The 23,239-nt window shown below is 39.1% G+C and overlaps 1 protein-coding gene across 1 annotated transcript in view; it reads left to right on the forward strand.

Moving 5' to 3' along the window:
- Window positions 1-23,239, forward strand: part of LOC129769210 (protein couch potato) — a 47,315-nt gene that overhangs the window by 11,670 nt on the left and 12,406 nt on the right. Inside the window, exons 2-3 of the mRNA XM_055771316.1 lie at window positions 8,303-8,505; window positions 8,558-9,094. Coding sequence (XP_055627291.1) covers window positions 8,598-9,094 — 497 coding nt within the window. The 5' untranslated portion in view covers window positions 8,303-8,505; window positions 8,558-8,597. The remainder of the gene's footprint in view (window positions 1-8,302; window positions 8,506-8,557; window positions 9,095-23,239) is intronic.

Genomic DNA, 23,239 nt, shown 5'->3' on the forward strand with positions numbered 1-23,239 from the left:
TGAATGTGATGGTGTAACTATAATTTGCAATCATTTGTTTTGTAATAATCAAACTTACAAAACTGCTTCTTTTGAGTTTACGACCAGTGATTTGACAACCTTGAAATTGATCCAAAGTTTATGAAGTTTTTTAAGTGGTTTTTGGAGAGATTGAAAACAATGTTCTCTGAAAAAAACAAATTACCAAAAATTTTAGAAGGATTAGAAGGATCGAAAGGATCGTAAAGATCGAAAAGAAAAAATTGCTGCGATTTTCTGGAGTACAAAGAATCGATCGAAAAATCTGAAATCGGAGAGAAAAAGATCGTTCTTCTAAATATAGATCCAAGATCACCCAATTCTAGTATCAACGTTTAACCGGCTCTTATCAAATCTTCGGGGAGAATAGAGTAAAACTATCTAAGATCATCTTCAAGATAATTCCATGATCATACCTCCATTGATTCTGCCAACTGATTAATACCATTTATCGGCAAATGGAGAATAATTCATAATACGCATCGACTCACATTCTGAGCTAACGCCCGAATTGAAGGCAAAAAGACTGCTCATTGCGTTGTGAGACGCAAGAAAAACTCTTGACTGGGAAACGTTACCGCACCCGTCGTATTCTCCAGATCTGACCCCGTCAGATTATTACCTTTTTGCTTCAATCCTCGCCATCAGTATGATCCAGTACGACTCGATTGGCCGCGTCTGGGGTTCGTTTGGAGGATTCTCTTCTTTACGTACAAACGGTATGTTATGGGTGGTCAACCAGTCTAGAGTGGTGAATGGCAGTACACAATTTCTTTTACCATTTTTGGCAAACAGTTCTTCGTGTAGCCACCTCCGATTTCGAATGCTGTTCAAGCATGCTAAAGACGCGCTCTCGAAAAAAAACTTTGTTCCACGACCTTCATCGTAAATAAACGAAAACATACTAAGCTCAAACAACGCCCAAAAAGAAGAGAATATGCTTGCACTTGCTTGGACTTTTCGGAACCTTTCAAAATATTCTTTCATTGAGAATTGATTCAGATGCAAAATGTATTCTTTTGGAAATATTCTTTGTCACAACATACCCTGTTCCACTGTCGGTTCATGTGAGTTTTGGCAAAACTCAAACGTGAGATGTGAGATGGTGTAAGATGAGGAGCTTTGACCTTCTTAAGCCTTCTTTATGTAAGGACTTTTTACCAAAACTTGACGAATTGTCACCCGGGAAACATTTAAATTCAAAGATTGGTTTGTTTGCATAAGCGATTTTGAGGTATTCGAAGCTGTTCTAACTATTTCCCGTTTATCCCGGTTATAGAGCTTCGATTTACGTAAAGCTCTCTCCTTCTTACCGTATCCTTGAGGATTCGCCAAATAATTGAGCACTGCTTGATGGGATCATCCAAGCACTTTCTGTGATACCAACATTCTCTTGGTGAAATGCATCGATTTGTCTTTCTTTTCACTCCGTGAACACTTTTCCCATCGGAATTTTCTCGGTTTATTGATTAAAATAACTAAAACAACGGAAAATGGAACTGGTCTTATAGAAACTTGACACTTGAAAAATACGAAAACATTCGTTTACGCTAAGCGCTTGCAAACACACATATGAATATCATGCAGTGTGTGGTAGTTACGAATACCTACGCGTTAGAATATAGGGTAAATGATCTTGGTTTGTCCAGTCGAAAATATGATCATGGTTTGCCCACTTTTTTGAATGCTCTAATTCAGCGCTCCTGTGTCAAATAAGGCCTTCGAATGTTTCGAAACATATAAATGAAATTGCCTTTTACATGATTTATAGTAGTTTGATAGTATATTTTTACGAACTCACATGTTTTAAAGGATTATTAAATACACCTTCTATTTGTGTCAATGCGCCCCTCATTCGAGCTAATATTTAATCGATCACCAGATGATTATTTGGCACGTATTCAGATCTTTTCTGGATTACAACACTTATAAATATTATAAACATCATGCTTGCTCACCATTTGTATCGGATTTACATAGCTGAACCATTAAATTACCGCATTTTGATGAACTCAATTCTGATCATGAGTTGTCCAATTCAATAATGTTCTTTCGTCCACATGATTTCTATGGCAACCGCTTGGCGCGCTGCAGTTTGTTTATGTTTGTTTATGGTGTGCTTCGCGCATAGCAGAAGTATGGTTTTTCTGTGTTGATTGTGTTGAGGTGAACACTTCTAAAATGCCCAAGAAAAGGCAATATTCTGAAGAAAGCCTAAATTATGAATGAATCAATATGATGACAGTAAACTCAAGCAATGATAAATGCAACATCTAATTGTGAATTCGAATGTTTTCATTCAAAAATGGAGATTTCTTCAAACGGCCGCTATTTTGTCAAAAAAGATGTTTTTGCCCTATCCGAGGTTCATGCGATAACGGCATCTTTACTGATTCAGAATCTGGCCGATTTTTTTTGTTTCAGAGAACCAGAAGGGCTGGAATCGTGTACGCCATGCCTCAACTTTTTTTAACCCCCTCACTTTATGAGCTTGTAACTATTCTAGTTATGATTATTTTTTCTCCATTCAATTTCTGTTTTATTGTGAAAAGATAGATGAACAAATAATGATGTAATGGATGGTAAAAATACTCTTTGTTTTATTTTTACGGAAAACATTCGAAATTCGTGTCTCTACACTAGAATACCCCCTTAAGCAAATTTGTGTATTGTTATCGTGAAGGCAAGACGATTGAAGCTTCCAGCTTCAACATCTTCAACAACACAGTACAAACCGTCGCAATTTCGACGTGGGAATACGGAGTTCTGCTATTCAGTCCGCTTGTTCATCACTTCGCATATTATTTTAGAATACATCAAAATTTTTCAAAAAACTTTTTGTAGTTTTTTTTACTGGAGTAAAAATTTTCATTCAAAATTTGAAAAATTCAATACTGCCTTTGGGTCTGGTAAACTGATAGAGAACAATTTGCCTCCCTAAACGTATATCGCTATCAGACATCGACGCTGCAGATTTGTCATCGTGGATTATTCCCCAATTCTAATAAATGAAACATTAAAATCGCTTGATGGTAACGATTTCAATCTACAAATGGCAACGCATAAAAACTAACCATTTGTACGTGCGATGCAAGAAAACAAAAGCGCTCAACAACAGGCGGGATGAAAGCGGCGCTCTGTATCATATCATCTAGTTTCACAATAGATTTGGAACAAACAAAACCGCAAAACGATTACATTCTCAACTATCAAGTCTCTGCTTTCACGCTTTCGTCGTCTGAGCAAGTTGCCATCACGCGAAGCCTGAATTGAAATAATTTCCTCTGCACAGTGTCCGTTTACATGTAGCAGTCTTTGTTCTCTGTGTATAAAATACTTCATAGCAAACACATATTCTATTCAAAAACTATCAACTATTGCACACAATGTTTGCACTGAGCTGCGCCAGTAGAAATATTTCCTATCGATTGAGCCAAACATCTCTGAGAACTACCGAGAAACGGTGGAGCTTAAACCACAATTTTTGCTCTCTCCTCTCTCATTGTCCCGTACAACGAACGCTGCCTTTGATTCGTGTATCACTGAAATATATGTCAGCGTCTTCCGGATCTTCTACAACAAATTACTGATGGAGAGAACCGTCTAAAGTTGTTAGTGCTTTTCGTTTATTTCGTTCCGTCCTCACTTTGAACTGCGTAGCAAACTCCCTCTCACTCAGATATCGACTATAAACTACAAAAATTTTCGAACGATGAAGTTTTACTATTGGGATTTGGAAGCATACTTCCATGAAATATAGGTTGTATCTAAATAAATGTAGTGTATTCCACAATTCTGGATACTCTTCCATATCTGCATTGGCACGAAAATGTCCCGTGTGCTGCAGGCAGCTTGTTTATCGATGCATACTTTAATACAGAGGGCTTCCTCTTCTTCGAGGCTTTTGTAGTGAATGTGAACGAAATTATACTGATGTTTTGAAATGTGATAGTGATTACTTTCTTTCGCTGGTTCTTTCTAGCGCAGCTTGGGTCGTTGATGAGGGATCTCTGGGGAAACTCCAAACAATTTACTCGCGACGCGGAACACAGAACAAAATGGTGGAAACGAAATGGCGGACTATAAGGTGGAAAAGAACTTTTACCAAAATTGTAATCGTCGGCGGAAAACAAGATTTACACAAAAACTTATTAAACGAATATGACTACGGCCGGCAACACTGAACGGTTAGAGGACCGAGTCGGCTGATGTTTTATTCGCATCCAATAACTCGCGGAAATTAACTCCTTTTTCCGGTTCCGGAACCACTCTTTTAGGAGACTAGCAAAAGCTTCTTGCTGGTCCACACGCACGGAGCACCAGATCCCTTTTTGATTGCGGAATATCGTCTCAAAAATAATTCGCAGTGATATTACATGCGACCGTGCTCTACCAGATCTTTGCAAAGACTCCTCGATTTTTCGACTTTGCTATCATTCCTTCAATATTTCTCTCTCATGTTCCAATGCTTCAATTTATTGAAACAATAGAAGCTCTCGACCCTATTCAACTTTTTGGTAAATTTTCATTAAGGGCCGTTTCTAATCCGCCCAAACCATCCCACTTTCGCTGCGACGACAGAGAACATAATGATCCACTCCAAACAAACAAACATGCTATTCCTGGACAACTAAACGTAACACTTGCTTTCCGCGAAAATAAATATTTGAATAAATAAATAAATAAATAAATAAATAAATAAATGAATAAATAAATAAATAAATATGTAAATAAATATATTTCTTTTACTATTACAATTAATTACAGACACCCAACACTACATTTAATTTTTTGTCTTATGAGAAACTACAGAAAGGTCAAACATAAATTGTGGACATCGACTGCTGGTTTCTCATATGACAATACAACACAAACAAATATTTTACATTTTTTTGTACAATATAGATAAGGTCCAAACAAACGGTTGGCCTTTTCACCAATTTCCGTATTGTAACACAATGTTTGGTTACAAATGACTTCCATTCTTTCTATTTTGTATGTGTATATCAGGGTGCCAATGGCATGGTAAAAAATCGACCCCAAAATATAAAAAAGTTACCTATATAAAATGTTCACCACCTCGAAAAAACACCATATGCTAAATTTCAGCCCAATCGGACTTAAGGGAAAGTGCCGAAAACCGTCAAAGTTTGAGTTTTTTTGAAAATCGAAAAATCAGTAAAGGAAATCGGTGTTTACGAAAAAAAAATTTTGATACCAAATGTCTTAAAATTACATGACACTTCGAGAGTTACAGTTATCTCCAAAAAATTTTTTTGACAAAAATCGATTTTCCAGGCGAAAAAACGACCAAGTGCCAAAAAGTGACAACAAAAATTCGAAATAACGGTAAATCTCGACGAGTAATGCGGTTTTAAGACATTTGGCATCAAAGTTTTTTTTTTGAAAATCTCGATTTTCGGTGGTTTTTCGTTTAAAAAAAAACTCAAATTTTAACGTATGTGACACCAGTAAATGAAGTCTGAATGAGTTAATATTTTGCATAGGGTATAAAGGGTGTGTCACATCAAATTGCATCACGGAAAAAACGCTGTAGAAATTTAATTTTTAGGAATTATATCTTCAGCTTTCGCTTATAATCAGATAAGAGTGTATAGATCACGTTGGACATGCTTCACTGTCAATTTTTCGTAAATTTGGAAAAATGTCGTCGAACGAAAAAGAGCGTCGTGAATTAATCCTGTGCACTCATTTCGAGAATCCGGAGTCGTCACATCGGGACATCGGTAAGATGCTGGGAATCGTCCAATCCACGGTCAGCAGAGTACTAAAACGATACTTCGAGAACCTAACCATCGACCGGAAGGTGAAGAACGGCAAAAATAGATGCTCCGTCAGTGAAAAAGATCACAAGCGCGTAGTTAAGCAGTTTAGACGTGATCCGAGAAGTTCGGTCCGGGATGTCGCCAATGAGCTGAATTTGTCAAGTTCATTCGTCCAGCGGACCAAGCAGCGGGAGAGCCTGCGTACATACAAGGTTCAGAAGGCTCCTAACCGCGACGAAAGGCAAAACATGGTGGGGAAGACGCGAGCCCGGAAGCTGTACACCGAAATGCTGACGAAGCCGCATTGCCTGGTAATGGACGACGAAACCTACGTCAAAGCGCACTTTCGTCAGCTACCGGGCCTGTTGTTCTTCTCTGCAGAGGACAAATTCAGCGTTCTGGAGGAGATTCGCTAGCAGAAACTATCCAAGTTTGCCAAAAAGTACATGGTGTGGCAAGCGATCTGCTCTTGTGGAAAGCGGAGCGCCCCCTTCGTGATGACCGGCACGGTAAACGGGCAGGTTTACCTTAAGGAGTGCCTACAGAAGCGCTTACTACCACTATTGAAGCAGCACGAGGGCCCGACCATCTTCTGGCCGGATCTCGCTTCGTGCCACTATTCAAAGAACGTGTTGGAGAGGTACGAAGCCAACGGGGTCACCTTAGTGCCAAAGGAAATGAACCCGCCCAACGCGCCGGAGCTTCGCCCAATAGAGAAATATTGGGCGATTATGAAGCAGGCCCTCCGGAAGAACCCAAAAGTTGTCAAATCGGAGGCGGACTTCAAGAGAGAATGGATTTCTGTTAAAAAAAACTACAACCTGACGTTGTACAGAACCTTATGGACGGGGTAAAGAGGAAGGTGCGAGCATACGGGCTTGGGCTCGAAGTATGAATAAAAAGAAAATGCCAAAAGTTGTTAAATAGTTTTTATTTTACTGTCTAAAATTTTCAAAAGGATCGGTCTACTGGGCGAATTTCTACAGCGTTTTCTCCGTGATGCAATTTGATGTGACACACCCTTTATTATCGTGCATATCACCATTTCGTAGCAAGTTCCGAATGAAAAATCGAGGTAACTATTTTTATTGGTACCCAAAACCATACTTTTCGTTTCGTATTCTGAAAATAAGTTCCAGAGTGTCGATTTTTGACAAAAAATAAATTTTCGAGATGACAGTAGATCTCGACGTTTCATACATTATTAAGACATTTGACATCGAGTTTTTTTTTAAAACCTCGATTTCCCTAGAAAATTCCCTCGTGGGTGAAAAACTCAAACTTTGACCGCTTTGTGCCACTCTCCCTTAAGTCTGATTGAGCTGATATTTGGCATAGGGTGTTTTTTCGAGGTGATGAACATTTTTTATGGGGTAACTTTTTTAAATTCAAGATGACAATTTTCATTGGCACCCTAGTGTATATGTGTGTGATATCAGCATTAGGAATAAATGTTGTCTGCTCGTTGTGCTGTGCTTGCTAGCTCGCTGACGACTGATTTCAAATCGCGGATGGCTTATTTAAATGAAAACGGGCAAAAACGAATGTGTTAGTTGCTCGTTATTGACGGTACGGGTAGGTAAGCACACAAATCGGCAGAGAGAATGTATTGGAAAATGGCAATGCTTGTTCATTAATTTAAACCGCTTAGGGATTACGAATTATAATGTATAGCACAAATCTCAGAGAATTTCCGATTGAATTGGTATGCAAATCATTTGAATTCGTTCGTAGGGAAAACAGTTTTTTTTATCCCATCTGATTGTTTTTATTATTAGGCTCATCTAGCAATTCAGCTGTAACAGAGCCGAATTTATCGTGTACTTTTTTCTCATGTTGTATATTACACAGTAACCATTTACGCGTAAGATTATTCCTATCTCATCGATACACATTTTTATATATTACACATTAGCCGTTTAGGCGTTAGAGTATTCCTGTTCTATCGATACACAACACATGCCGCATTTCTTGGCGTAAGAATATTCCTATTGTTCGAATGTTCACAGTTGGACACAGCGGGACTGTCGATATGAGGCTTCCATCGTTGTGTTTATAAATAGCACCAATTACCGACGCAGCAGATCGATCGTATGTGGAGTGAGAGATTGTGAATCCATGAATACTATCATACTAAATTTAAATGACATATGAAGTATACGAACTATGGACTATGGATGCGCTATTAAATAAGAGAAAAATAAAACCCATATACATCTAAACTAACAATATTCACATTTTTGTCTCCAAAGCTTCGTGCTCAGAATATTTTGAACGAATAGCTCCCTGAGTTGTAACAAAAAATTCTTAAATTTTGATGAAGTATTCCGATAATTTTCAAACAATGTGGAATTGTGAAGTAAATAATCTTACTGAACCCTTACTGGAAATCAAATTTGATCACTATGAACCTTCCAAATCCCACCAATCCTGTTCCTCATTTGCAATAATGAAAAATTTCATGATTATTTCAAGTATTCCTTGTTATTTTGTTTCAGCACACTGGTAATGAGATGAGATATTATGCTATCACCTAATATTCTCGCATGTTAATAATACGAGCACCATGTTGTCGTCGGCCAAAAACTGGTTTACAATAACGCATGGACAACACAAATCTGCAGATAACGATGACAGGTTTAATAGGTCAAACGGAAACGGAATATCATAGTTAAAGCACCGGAAACAGATACTGCTAGCGGTAGGTATACCATCAAAAGTTTGCACATAAAGAGTGTTGCCTTCACACATAGGGCAAGGCCTACATCTTCCAACGAGTTGCATACCGAGGAGATGCATTTTTGGATCGATAAGCGCTCGCAGGCTTGTGGTTTTGGTAGAGCGCGGGTGGCAGCATCCCTATCGGGCGGTGGGGGACTAGGATTTGGACATCCTCGGCGTATACCACGAAAATCAATGGTTACCCCAATTCATCGGTTTCAAACGGTTGATTGCACTAGGCCACATCCCTATCGGCATCAGCAGTCACAATCGCAACTTCTGCAACAGCAATCGCAATCACAAAACACTAGTCAACACTATCATCAGCAGCAGCAGCAACAGCAGCCACCAACCAGCAATACTCATCCGAATATTCAGCAGCATCAGGCACAGTTGCACAGCAGCAGTCATTATAATCAACATAATAGTATACTCCCCGCTTCGACGCATCATTCCCAGGCTTCATCCCAGAATAATCATCTCCACCAACAGTCACAGCAACAGCAGCAGCAGCAATCACAGCAAACAAACAGCTATCATGTGCCGGTCACAGTAAATCATATTTATAGGTACGTGTTGAATATTTATATGTATATTTTTTAACGTTGTTCCAGGAAGTGAGATTAAATTCAGCATAATTTTGGGAAATCGAATTGAAACGCGATGGTGATTCCATCTAAGCGTTGATAAAAAATATAAAGTTTACTTTGAAATCTTTTATTTTTGTACGTATTTAAAGTTCGATTCACCTACTTCATCGTTTGTCTATTTTTTTGTATGGTTTATGAAACTATACGGTCATCCACATTACAATATTTTTTAATTAGCAAATTATTTTTTCTACAATCTCACGCAATTTCGTATTTATAATTATACTAGTTGACTTGGCAAACTTTGTCCCGCCTAAAATAACATTGGCTTACTAAGCGAACGTTCGTGGTTTGGTCTTTTTCAAGACTGAGGCGAATGAACTTTGTAGATTATAGCTTCTATAATAGAGAGTAAACAAATCACTAAAATTCGCGATGGCTGTCAACATATACGGTGGTGTGAAGCAATTAAGTATATCTATTACCTTATTTTATGTTGTTTGAATGCTTAAAACACGTCAAAACACACGTTATTCCACCAGAAAATCCATTTCCAGTTTCGAACAAAAATCCATTTTGTCAGCGCAAACATCGAATGGACTACCAATGATTACCCTGATGTAATTGTAGAACATATGGGAATTTAATTTTCCAAAACATTCGACCTTCCTTTAGAATGTTCCAAAAATGTTCCGTTTTTCCTCTCCGCTATATCGATCTGTGAGCAGAGCTGCATTTTTTCATCAATGTCACTGACAACTGACGAGGCACGTTAGTCACTTCCTACTGACAAAATTCTCGGTCGAATGGTGACTGACAGAGTACGATGCAACAATTTGCCTGTTACTGAGTTTTGTCAATACGCTTTGACCGATTAAGTAGGCGGTAAAATTGTCCATAATGAATTGATGATTGTCGCAGATTGCATTTTATTTTCATCGAGCAAAGCTTCGGTTTTCATTCCGGTTGTTGCTTCTTGTATTTACTGAAGTAAATACTATGGTGAACACGCGATAACGTGTGAGCGATTGCAAACCATTTAGGCAACGGAATATATAATTGACCAAAACTTGAACAATCTCCACATGCTGAAATAATGAAGAAATTTCTCTTTTCGTTAAAATTTCTGCCTGACATCGAAAATCACGCATTTGAAAGTCCGTTTAGACTCAGTTATATCATTTGTCCTCCTGGAAGTTTTAGCATTTTATATAAGAATGGTATTCAGGTAGCAACGTGAACAAATGCATCCTGGTAAACGTGTAAACCTCCATTATATCAGGTGACATGGTATTTCTTGTCTTGACGATCAAAGTGCGCTGACTTGCAACATTCTTTGATGGTCAAAACAATCTGACAAACTATCTAGCATCAAAGAGTGAGGAATTTGTTTTGTCGGTTTATATTTTGTTGCACGTCGTTTGGTGGTAATGTTGCAATGGTCGTCATAGTAGCCCAAATATATGCAGTGACTGTGACAAATTGCAGCTCTGTCTGTGAGACAACGAAGACGAAGACGAAAACAACAAAATAAAGACAGCTCAAATCGGACTATTCATTTCTAGGGTTTTGTGCTCACCATCACAATTGAGGAACTTAGAATGCAAGGGGAGTAAGTGACTTGATCGATTTCTCTTCATCAACTTTTTCTTTAGTTAATAAATTAACTGCAAAAATGTTCCAAATTAAGTTTGCAATATAATCCGATAGTTGAGGTTCTGATCTAGCTTCCACATTGTCAAATACAGCTGGGAATGTATTTGCAGCTAAGTTATGGCCAAAAGAGAGAGTCGATGTAGAGAAATCGATCAAATCACTTACACCCCATTCATTCTAAGCCCCTTTTGGTTTTACATTTTCATTTATATCGATAGAAGATATAGGAATGTGCTATTTCGCCTGAAAATTCATTTCCACTTTCGATAGATTATTGTAACATAATAGTTTCTGCAGAGCTAGCCTAATTTGAACAATCTAATGATTATTATAAAAAAGTCGACCCTAACGAAGGCGGAAAATCCTTGAATTTCGTTCTAATTTTTGTTGTTTAGCTTATTTCTTTTTTTATCGCCTATTGATAATGAATCAATTGTAAAATAATAAAGAAAAATATAATGAATGCCTGTGCTTCGCGGGAGTTAATCTATTTCAAAATAATTTCAGTTTGGAAGTGATTTTGTGAACAAAAAGCCCCGGGAAATCAGACAGAAAACTGAAAGAACAAGTTCATTTATCAAAAGCACTACCGATGCGGACCGACTAGTGATCCACGAGCTTGAGCCAATGCTTGATCCTGCTTTAGAAACTATTCAAGAATATTTTAAAAAATTCTAATGGCCCTTGAGAGCAGCGTCATGCATTCGGAATCGATACGGGAAATTTAGCCGTATTTTCTGACAGAATTCAAACATTGTTATAATCCAACTCTGATAGCTTAGTTCCACATTAGTTATGTCTTAGAACGATTTGTTGTCAACATTCTCGTTGTGACATTCGTTAGATTTTGCCCCCCCCCCCCAATTACATTGACTCCAATTACTGCAGCTACCCGCATGAATTAATGTGAGTGTGAGTAGAACAGCACCAAAAGTGCGAAAAAGTTCATCGAGTACTAACAAGAACAACTGTCAGAGGATTGAATTAGCATAGAAAAAATGGGAACGAAAACAGAAAATGATCAGCTTGGATACACACGGTTAACAAGACTCACAAAGTTATTTTTATTCAGGTTTATGAAAATACTTTCAACTATATTCATACATCGCTTAGAGGAAAAAAATGGGGGATGTTATATCTATGATATAATCGCAATGCTGACGTAGGACTTCCGTTGGCATAGTAAACATTTGTTTGTATTGTATTGTATTGTTTGTAACAATTTTCGAATTTAACGAATTGAATTCAATATATTTGTTGTTTAAGTAAATAATTTGAACAAACGCCATGTAATGTAAGGCACATTGGTTTTGATGGCTGTGTAAGGAAATATATTTTGGTGGGAGCAGAAGTTCCTTCACCTTGCATTCATTTGGAATGCAAATTTCACCAGGTACCTTGGTTTTGATGGCTGTGTTAGGAAACTCATGTCGATGAGAACAAAAGTCCCCCCAACTTGCATGTATCTGAAAGGCCAATTTCCCCAGGTACCTTGGTTTAGATGACTGTTTTGAGAAAACCGTAAATCGGGTCAATCAAAACGGGGCAATTAGGGCGTTTAGGTAGTACTTGACATGTTACAGTTATTCAATTGCTTATCTCAGGGCAAATAACATTTTATTAATTGTGATAGATGTGTGGAAATATTTCCTATCAATTGATGCAAACATCTTTCCAATCTATTGAAAAATGTTCGAGTTATAAGCATTCGGAATATTTGGTTTTTTTCTGCATGTTCTGTGTTTAGGTTTTCATTTTACCCCCATATATTTCGGTTAGACGTAGTCCCACGTCAAAAAAATTTCCATCATTTTTCAAATCAGGTTGCGACTTACATGAACGGAGCCGGAGGGCCGCATGCAGCCCGTGCCGTAGGTTGGCCATCACTGATCTAAAGCGTTGTACAGCCGTTTTTTGATATCTCATTTCTCGATTTTTTATGAGCTTACAAACAGCGATTTTTCATGAAAAATAACTTATTTTTAACAAAAATGGTCGCCATTTTAGCAATTTATCGAATTCTTAAAAACCCCTATGTAACGCTTTAGGTATTGTCCTAAAGTTTCAATACATTTATCGGAATTAGTTCTGCGACATCCCTCAGAACCGATTCCATCAGCAAGATTTCGGTTCTCAGACAGTATCTACGCACTACAGTGTGCATCCAGTGTAAAGCTGGAAGTACAGTGATAGGCATAAAAAAGCCCACCTTGGATGTTTAGGAAATTTTCTCAATTTCTGGAATACTTCAACAAAAACTATTACCTTAACTCCATAGAATTGTATATTAACTATTACTCTTTCAAGTATATAACAAGTTTTGTCATTTTAGTTAAATTTTGTTTACTTCCTTACATGCATTCTTTTAAGTGTGCAAATATGCGATGTCAAAAAAAGCCCACCCGAAAAAAATAATATTGAAATCTTTCTAGACCTTTGAGTAACCCCTCGTTTCCCCATATTATGACAGCTAGGGCAGTGATTCAGTTGACGCGATATAAACAAAGTGTTGTTTACGTTAGCACATAAAAGTCGATTGTTGTTATCAACACAAAAAGTTTTCAATAAAATAAAAATGGGTGGGAAGAAAATCAACATCAACAAGTCCGAAATCTTGTTGTTCAGGATCATTTGCAGCATATTTCACAGCGGAAGAGAAGCTCCCAAGCTTTTTACAGAGAAGTTCGGAATAAGCTTGGGAGCAGCCCGTGAAATTGTGTCCACCCTGCAGGCTTTTTTATGTAGGTCTTTCGTGCCCTTGGCAGCTGCTTCTCAGTTTTGGCCACGACATCATTGAAGTAGATCCTCCGTTTGAGGTTCGCTCAAAAAATTTTCTATCGGTCCCAGCTGGAGTTAGAATTTTTGGTACAAAGTTTGTCTTCAGCCGATCCATCTCCTCCAGTGATTCCTCACCACTTTGCCACCTCGATATCCCCTCAGTTTCTTCAAATTCTGCTGCACTTTACGGTCGCGCAGGACATCGGTTGACGAAGCCTGCAGCTTCTGGGTGTTCTTCGTTGATACACACCACGTCTCGCTGGCGTACAACAGCATCGATTTCACGTTCGAGTTTAAAATTCGGAATTTGGTGCGAAAACTAATCTGGTTGGATTTCCACACATTTCGTAAACTTGCGAAGCAGTTCTCGTCTTCTTGATCCGTGCATCTATGTCGATTTTGGTACCCCCATCCGACGCTATCTGGCTGCCAAGTTATCAAAAGCTTTCTACGTTCTTCACTGCTTGCCCCGCTACTGTGAAGTTGAGGCGATTGTCCACGTTTGCCGCAGAGGAGCGTTCGGCAAGGTCATTCAGTTTACTCTACATATCGGAGCGCCGTTGTGCTAGTAGTGCAACGTCATTAGCAAGCTCGAGGTCGTTCAAATGCTCCATAGTAACAGACTGCCAAAGCAGCCCACGGTTCGGTACGTGGTTATTTGCACCCACCATGATCTAGTCTATCACGATGAAGAACAGTAGCGGTGATAGTATATATCTTTGCCTCCCGGCTACTACCCGAATCGAGTCGGACAAGATGCCGTTATGCAAGACTCTGTACGTGAAAGCTTCGTACTGCGCTTCGATGAGGTTGACGATTTTATCTGGGTCTCCTTTGCGTCTCAAGGCGCCTCACAGATTTTCGTAGTTGAGTCGGTAAAAAGCTTTTTCGTAGTCAATGAAAATCAAATATGGGACTCTTGGAATTCGTTGACCTGCTCCAGGATGATGCGGAGCGTGACAATCTGGTCCACACAAGATCTTCCGGCACGGAATCTTGCCTGCTGCCGTCGAAGAATCGCGTCGATCTTCTCCTGTATCCGTTCTAGGATAACTTTGCACAGAACTTTCAGAAAAAAAATCAGCTTTGAGCATCTCTGCTTTTGTTCGATTTCGAGTCTCAAGCTCTTCAACGAACGACCTCTTCACAACTGGATCTTCTAGTCGGAGTATGTTGAATCGCCGTTAAAACCTCTCCACCTATCGTTGGATCCGTGTCGATGAGGAAAGAGCGAATTCCAAATGACCATGTCGTTGTTGCCACAACATTCGACAAACAGCTCGCCGTTCTCGCTCATTTCTTCGAGACCATGACGTCCCATGGCGCGTTCATAGTACGTGTTATCGGAGCCGATCTTCGTGTGCAGATCTTGATGTCACCCTTTGGAACCTTATCCACGATGGTATTCAGTTAACTGTGAAAGTTCTCCTTGTCCTGTGGGTCGGTAGCGTCGGTTGGCGCATAACATTGGATTATGGTTCGGTTCCGAACCCGTATTCTGAATCTGGCAACGATGATCCTCTCGTTGATAGGTTTCCACTTGATGAGCGCAGCCTGTGCTTGTCTGTGCGGTGACTGGGAGCGTTTTCACTTCGAATGCCAGAGTATAATAGTACCTGTCCCGACGGAAGCTTGTGTTCTTCAAAGTTAAGCCAACGAACTTCGCTCAGCCTCAGTATTTCGAGCTTCATGCGTTGCACCTCGCTGGCAAATTGTGCCAGTTTTCTTTGCTGATCTAACGTTAATACATGCCATGTTCCAATTCTTGACCTTTGTTTTGCGCTAACAGTCGTTGCCGTAAATCAGTTCGTGATCTTTCATTATTGGTTCCTGTAACTTAGGTATTTCGGAAACAGTAGGTTGTTAGCCTTAGGTCCCTATCCCACGATGGGGCTGCCATCCTAGGATTAGCTGACGGGAACCTCATTTCTTATTCAGCCGCTAGATGCCAGCAGACGCTGTTTGGGCCGCTCCTCCTGGAGTACTGACGCGCCGGTGTGGAACAGACGCTTGAGGCGACGTCGACTCGCCTTTTAAGAGCAAGGTTGAGGCTCTTGCGGCATTTCATGGAGATTTTGCAGAGCCCACTACGCATACCACCGCGCCCTACCTATGCTCCTGCTATGCCTCGGGAGTGCTTTTTACACCCGAGCGTGCTATTCACACGCGAGCCCCATATCTAGGAGTATTTTTCGTCATCCGTAACCTGCGGACCCGCTTGGTTCCATGCAGCTTGGATCCTGCGTCTTGTGATATGATCACTACGCAGGCAGGAAAGTATTTTGTATGAATATGATAAAATTTAGATAACAATTTAAAAGAAATTTAGCTATGGGTGTTGTGGTATCACTTCATTGGGGTCTCTTGTCCAAAATAGTTTGAGAATCCCTGTTCTAGACAAAGGAATCGAATCTTTCGTAGAATGAAGATTTTCATACTAAAGCTGAACAATTTGTAAACGCTTCACTGGTCTTAGATTTTTAATGGTGTAATTTTAAATAACACGCGACAAAACGCGTGACTAGAAGTGTGATATGATGTTGCGTGATCTGTCATTAGACCTTCATTGGGAAAAACTCTTCTTCTGTAGGAGCATTGTACCACTGCGACTATTAAGGCTGATTTAGACGATGCCAGTCAGCGCTCTAGTTGAGGTATCCAGTGAACAGAGAACAGACACTCTGTCCAGGTTACTTGTACCAGTATCGAACAAGTAATTGGCCTCTAACTTGAACAGAGTGTCTGTTCTCTATTCACTGGATACTTCAACTAGAGCGCTGACTGGCATCGTCTAAATCAGCCTTTAGTTTGATCTAATGTAGTGCACTCCAGTTTGCTATGTATGCAGTGTCAGTTCGTTCCATCACTCAAGGAATAAGTGTTAGTCACACCAGGACTTTGCATATCCCCCCACGAAGGTATGACTTCCTTTATGAAGTTCCTTACCTTTTTTGGTTCAGCAGACCAAATCTCGTTAGTAATATGCGTGTGCCATTGGCACGGCACGCACCATGGCACGACAAAATTCTATACCATTTGGTACGGCACAGAGCTGTGCCATGGTACACTTGGCACGGTTGGCACAGCTGGCACAGTTTGGCACACCTGGCACAGATTGGCACAGCTGGCACAGATTGGCACAAATGGCACAAATGGCACGAATGGCACGAATGACACAAATGGCACAAATGGCACAAATGGCACAAATGGCACAAATGGCACAAATGGCACAAATGGCACAAATGGCATAAATAGTGTAGATGGCATAAATGGTATAAATGGCACAAATGATATAAATGGCACAAATGATATAAATGGCACAGCTGGCACAGATTGGCACAAATGGCACAAATGGCACAAATGGTATAAATGGCACAAATGATATAAATGGCACAGCTGGCACAGATTGGCACAAATGGCACAAATGGCACGAATGGCACGAATGGCACAAATGGCACAAATGGCACAAATGGTATAAATGGCACAAATGGTATAAATGGCACAAATGGCACAAATGGCACAAATGGTACAAATGGAACAAATGACACATGTATGCAGGGGATCGATTCAGTGCTGGTTTTTCAAAAGTAAAAATAATTATTGCTTCCCGTTTATTTCTCTGATTACTAGCGTACCGACAGACTATTTGGGCCCCGCAAGAAAAACATCCGAATCGCACTAGGCGACGAACTCAATAATAGACATTTTACCCCCTTCTTGTCAACACAACTTTATCTCTGATATAATTATAAAACTGCGTATTCCATTGTATTGAGAACCCAAAAAATGGCGGACTGAATATTATCTCAAATCCCATCAATATGGGTATCAAGTGAAAGGGCTTCAACAGTAGAACACAGTTATTTATGAAGAATACAAATCCAGAATGGCCGCCACCACAAAATGGCGCCGTATATATTTTTTTCGAAACCCCATCAATATTGCTATCAAACGAAAGGACTTGACTAGTAGAACACAGTTAATTATAAAAAATGCAAATACAAAATGGCCGCCATCACAAAATAGCACTATATATATTTTTTCTAAAGCCCATCAATATGGGTATCAAATGAAAGGGCTTGACTAGCAGTTATTTATGATAAAAACAAATTCAAAATGACCGCCACCACAAAATGGTTCCATAAATATAGTTTTTAAAACCCCATCAATATGAGTATCAAGTGAAAGTCATCGAATATACAGTATATACAGACACTGGAACACCTCCGACATCGAGTTTGTCTTGTTAGAGGTAACCTGGAGCCAATAATATTGCAACACGACTACGCTCGTTCACACACTTCGCGTGCAACTGAGACTCTGAAAAACCTGAAGTTTGAATTAATTCCACCAAAATGTGTAATGCAATGACGGAGTTATTATAAAACTATATATAAATAAATAATAACTCCATGGTTAGTAACAATTCGGCTGAAAAGATCATAAGGTTGACGTCTATATGGCGCCTCTTGCAGAAATCTGCTTGACTATCATAAAGCATCATCTTTCAATGGATACGCGTCAAAATTTGACAGCAATCGGTCGATTAGTTCGTGAGTTACTGCAGCATTGAGAGTGAAACAACTTTTATTATTGCGAAAAAAAAATGGAAAAATCCGAATGTGTAATTGCATTAATTGGGCTTCGAATTGCTTCCGCATCCACCGTATTCTCCAAATCTGGCCCCCAGGGACTATTTTCTGTTCGCAGACCTGAAGAGAATACTCGCTGGCAAAAAATTTAAGACCGATGATGAAGTGATTACCGAAACTGAGGCCCATTTTGAGGAAAACCCGATAGAGTACTATAAAAATGGTATCGAAAAGTTGCAAGATCGCTATACGAGGGTCACTATTTATATTTCGGGAATTGGCAACACTGATGTCATGTGAGTCCATCTGACGGTTCCATCGTAAAGTTTGACATTTTTGACGATATACGTACTCAGAACATTTTGTCATACGGACGCTATTTGTTTATTTTATATTTAGTTGAAAGTTTGGTCTCGGCAAAAAAATGGAACTGAATCGTGAACATTTTCGTGCGATGATTTTTTACGACTTTCGACGTGGATTATCACAACAAGAGTGCGTCAATCAACTTAATTTGACTTTTGGCGATGAAGCTCTATCAAAAACCACTGTGTATCGCTGATATAGTGAATTCAATCGTGGTCGTAGTTCGCTGTCCGACGAGTTTCGTGAAGGTCGTCCAACATCGATGCTGTGCACGAAATGATTAAGCAAGATCGTCATGTAACCTATTGTGAGATTGAGGCATCCTTAAGCATTAGTTCCACCAGCATATATGCGATTTTACATGAACACTTAGTTGTGCGAAAATTATGTTCACGTTGGATCCCACATAATTTGACAATCGCTCAAAAAAAAAAAGGCTCGTGTCGATTGGAATAAATGCTTTGAAAATTGGTTTAAGCGCATGCAAAAGTATATCGATCATCGTGGCGAGTACTTTGAAAAACAATAAAAATATATTCGCAGCTTAACTATTTGTTTTTGTTCCTATTCCCGAAATATAAATAGTGACCCTCGTAAACGCTGTATCGCCCTCGAAGGCAATTATGTTGAATAATAAAATCGAATTTTGTAAAAAAAAATAGTTTTACTGTGTTACCTTATGAACTTTTCCACCGAACTGTTAAGGTGGAAAACCGATTACTCGCGGTGGACTCGAGTTTAGAAGGGTGACATATTTTTTGAGGAAAAGGATGGGATATAAGAGAATTGTTACAAAGTTGAGAACACACTCAATTCTTATATCTATTGTATATTTACATTTGAACTTATTTTACTGTTTATAGCAAGGGGGGCAATTACCCGCAATGGAAGAGAAGGAGGGTATAGGGATATAGGGACAATTACACACGAAGATCGATAGTTTTAAGGAAAACATATACAGGGTAACTGCGATATAGTGTACATTTCACTTTCAAAATTGTACGTGGTATCGAATTGTACGTTGTGTCATAATAAAGAACTCAGAAACGTAGCTTGTATTACTTTATTGTGTTGCTGTTTGGGTAAGATTGATGAATAAATTCAATTACTCATTATGTTTTCCTTCGTACTGTTGATTAAAGCTTGATTAATTTAGATTTCGGAATCACAAAACCAGTAGTATTTCGGGATTGGTTAAAGGTACGAAACATGTTCTAGTATCAAAATACAGATAATTCATTGTTCTTTTAGAAAAATATATTTAAAAAATTATTCCTTTGCACTTTGAAAATGTGTACGTTATATCGAGGTAAAATGTACGTTATATCCAGTGACGTTAAATCGAGAGCACGTTATAACGAGGGTACCTTATATCGAAGTTTCGCTGTATGTGGGACATGGTATCAAGGTCTAACCTAGCCAACACATCTCTCACCGACACATTGGGCTGTCTTCCTCGGGCGCGAAGGGAGTTTTCTAAATTGGATCTGGTGACAAGATACACTGGTGACAAGATAGCGATTTCTAGTGAAGGATAATTAACCTCAGAATTTGAAGTATCTAAAAGACAAACAAAGAAGAAAAAGAAATTAAAAAAGACAATTGTCTTGAAGGGAAAATATTATACAAAATGTATTAAGAAGGGATAGACAGGGAAGGTCGAAAAAATATGAATTTTCGTGATTTTTTTTCCAGATGTTAGGAATAAAGTCAAGTGTTCGGGTATTTTGGTTATTGTTAAAGTTATATTTGTAGATATATTTATAGTTTTTCGAGTTCACAAATAATGATTATTACGCTGTTGACAGCTGGATACCTTACTGGCGGTTTCGATTCTGAAGCAACGGGGTGCCGCAGAACGATGAATATTTTGAAACTTCAGGACAATACCAGGACAATATAAGCATTACATAACGGTTTTGAAAAAAATCGAAAATTGCCAAAATGGTGACCATTTTTGCTAAAAATGAGTTATTTTTCATGGTAAATCGCAGTTTATAAGCTCATAATAAATTAAAAAATTAGATATTAATTAGATATCATTTTCACGTGCTGATAAAAAAAAAAGCCAAATCGGTCGAGTAGATCCTGAGATATCGATACCACCAGCTGAAAAAACATGGCTTCGAGAAAAACACGTTTAAAAATTCACCCAGTAATACTTAATATATCCCTTGAGGTGACCTCATACTTTCGGCTGTAACTTTTTAACAAAATCAAATATCGAACAATTCTTTCAGGACAACATTTCTGAGGACATAAGCTTCCCAAAAATGCAAAAAAAATCGATTTTTTGAGGGTCACCCCTTAAAGTATGGATGTCCACTGTGCCATGTCCCGTGTCATGGCACGCCATTTCTGTGCCATTTTTGTTTGGCACGGCACAGCCCCTGTGCCAAATCGCACGCACTCTACTCGTTAGACATAAGAATTCCCTTTCCAGGTAAACTTGCTTGCTGAACTAGTTTACTGCATTGACACAGTAAATGTTCCGAAGTTGTAGCTTCGAAATTGCAGACAGTTATCATCTGCCAGTTTTCCGATTTTTTTTAATGTGATACCTGCTCGGACAGTGTCCGGTGAATAGACCGGTTAATGTACTCAAATCTGCCTTATTTAAGCTGAGTAGGTTGCGTGTTATTCTGTTACAAGGCGTAATGAATAATTTGGATTGTCTTGGAGTTCATAGAGCCCAGTGAGCTTCAATCATTGATATTTCCCAGGTTTTGAGCTCATATTTCATGCATGATGTAGATGATCCACAAAATGGCTCAGGCCCGATGAATTGAGTTGAAAATCAACAGACACTTTCTGTCCTAATGATATTAATGAAAATTTCTAATCATACCAATGAAATTTCGCCGAACCGCACTTCGTGAAATATGGTAGTCGAAACCCGAAGCTACTTTGTTGAACAGCCGCTGCAGGCCTTGAACGGCTGAGTTGCATCCCTAGCTAGTACGACGGAAAGGTACTCGAAGGAAGACGTAGTTTCGTAGAGCTCGAGATTGAATGTTAAAATTGATGTTTTCGAGGATCACTGGGCATTCTGTCCTAGCCATCAAGACGTCATACATCAATAAGGCGCGGTTTAGATCTCTCCGTACATGTAGCGTTTCTAGACTTATTAGTTGGCATCGGCTCTCGTAACTTGGAAGCTAATGAGGGTTGTTCCACGGTAGATGCCGTGAAGCGAACCGAATAAACCGTTTCTGCACGGCTTCAATCCTGTTGACTCCATTCAGGTAGAATGGATTCCAAATCGATGAGCAATATTCCAGCGTAGAGCGAACTAAAGCACTGAATAGAGATTTCAAGCAATAGACATCGGTGAAATCTCTCGCAATACGCATAATGAACCCAAGGCTGCGGGAGGCTTACCTACGACGTAGTTGACATGTGCTTTGAAGTTGAGTTTGGTGTCCAAATAAACACCCAGATCCTTCACACATTCGACTTTGTCTAGTGGAACACCATCAAGATGATAGTCGAAATGAATTGGATCTTTTCTTCTTGAGAAAGTGATCGTTGAGCATTTATTCGGATTCAGTGTCATACGATTGTTCACACACCATATCTGGAAAATTTCCAATTGCCGTTGGAGAAATAATGCGTCAACCTCAGACCTCACGTGGAAAAACAGCTTCAAATCGTCTGCGAAGGAAAGCCGAGGGCCCTCCAATACTAGATTTACATCATTGAAGTAGATCAAAAAAAGACGGGTGGGTAATGTCGGGGACATAACCGGAGTGACGTAGGACTATACAAAGGGGACAGCTTTTGTTAAATATATATTTTAAATATATTGTTTTATTTTCTTCTCCTACGTGAATACCTACCTATCTACCTGAAAATGGATTAGTTTACTATTTACTCTTTATGAATATGTTGATGGTTCTGAAAAGAACCTTTGGTGTTGTGTTTTTGTTATCACTCGATATTCCCATCTTGTTCGGTTAAACCTTCCTGTTTAGCTATTGCGTTTGCCACTCGCCACAGCTTTCACAGTTGGAAAACTTCTTCCCATCCAGCTTGTGACATATTGTACAGTAAATTACATTCAATGGCATGTCGCATTACCACCACTCAGTATCGGATTGGAGGTAATTTTAACCTGTAATTGAACATTTGCGATGACAGTGGTACAGTGTCAACTTTCAATGTGGGGTCATAATTTGGACCCCGAACTCTATGTTTACAAAAATGTCCAACTAAATATGTCGCATTACAGGTCCGTCCAATTAGCTAAATGTCGAGATAAGTGTAAATTACTGTACTTTCAATCTAGAAGCAATTTAAGAATTGGTGAAAATCAATAAGCTCAGAACAACTGCCAAATTCACATACTCATCATATACTGGCAAACAAATTATGAAAAAATCAATTTGTGTTTTATTATTATTTTGGATATTGTTTTAGAAAGCATTGAACTGTATTTCCTAAACTCTTTTTTGGAAGGTTTAATGGCCCTGAAAAGCGCCTTGTTTTATGGAATGGTTCCAATTTAGAAAACTTAGTACTCGTGGTTTTGAAAAAAACCATTTCGAACGCCCTCGATGCCGCCTTGTTCTGGATTTGGCACCAAAGCAGTTTGTATAAAGAACAAACTTTTTTCTTCTGCTACCTGATGCCGTTTTGCGATTGCGTTTGCCACTCGCCACTCACTGCAACTGCCTGTTGTCTTGATGTCCACCGAACCGAATGTGTTCTGTTCCGAATGCGGGTTTTCTTA

This window comes from Toxorhynchites rutilus, chromosome 2 (genome assembly GCF_029784135.1).
Source record: "Toxorhynchites rutilus septentrionalis strain SRP chromosome 2, ASM2978413v1, whole genome shotgun sequence".
Taxonomy (NCBI): domain Eukaryota; kingdom Metazoa; phylum Arthropoda; class Insecta; order Diptera; family Culicidae; genus Toxorhynchites; species Toxorhynchites rutilus.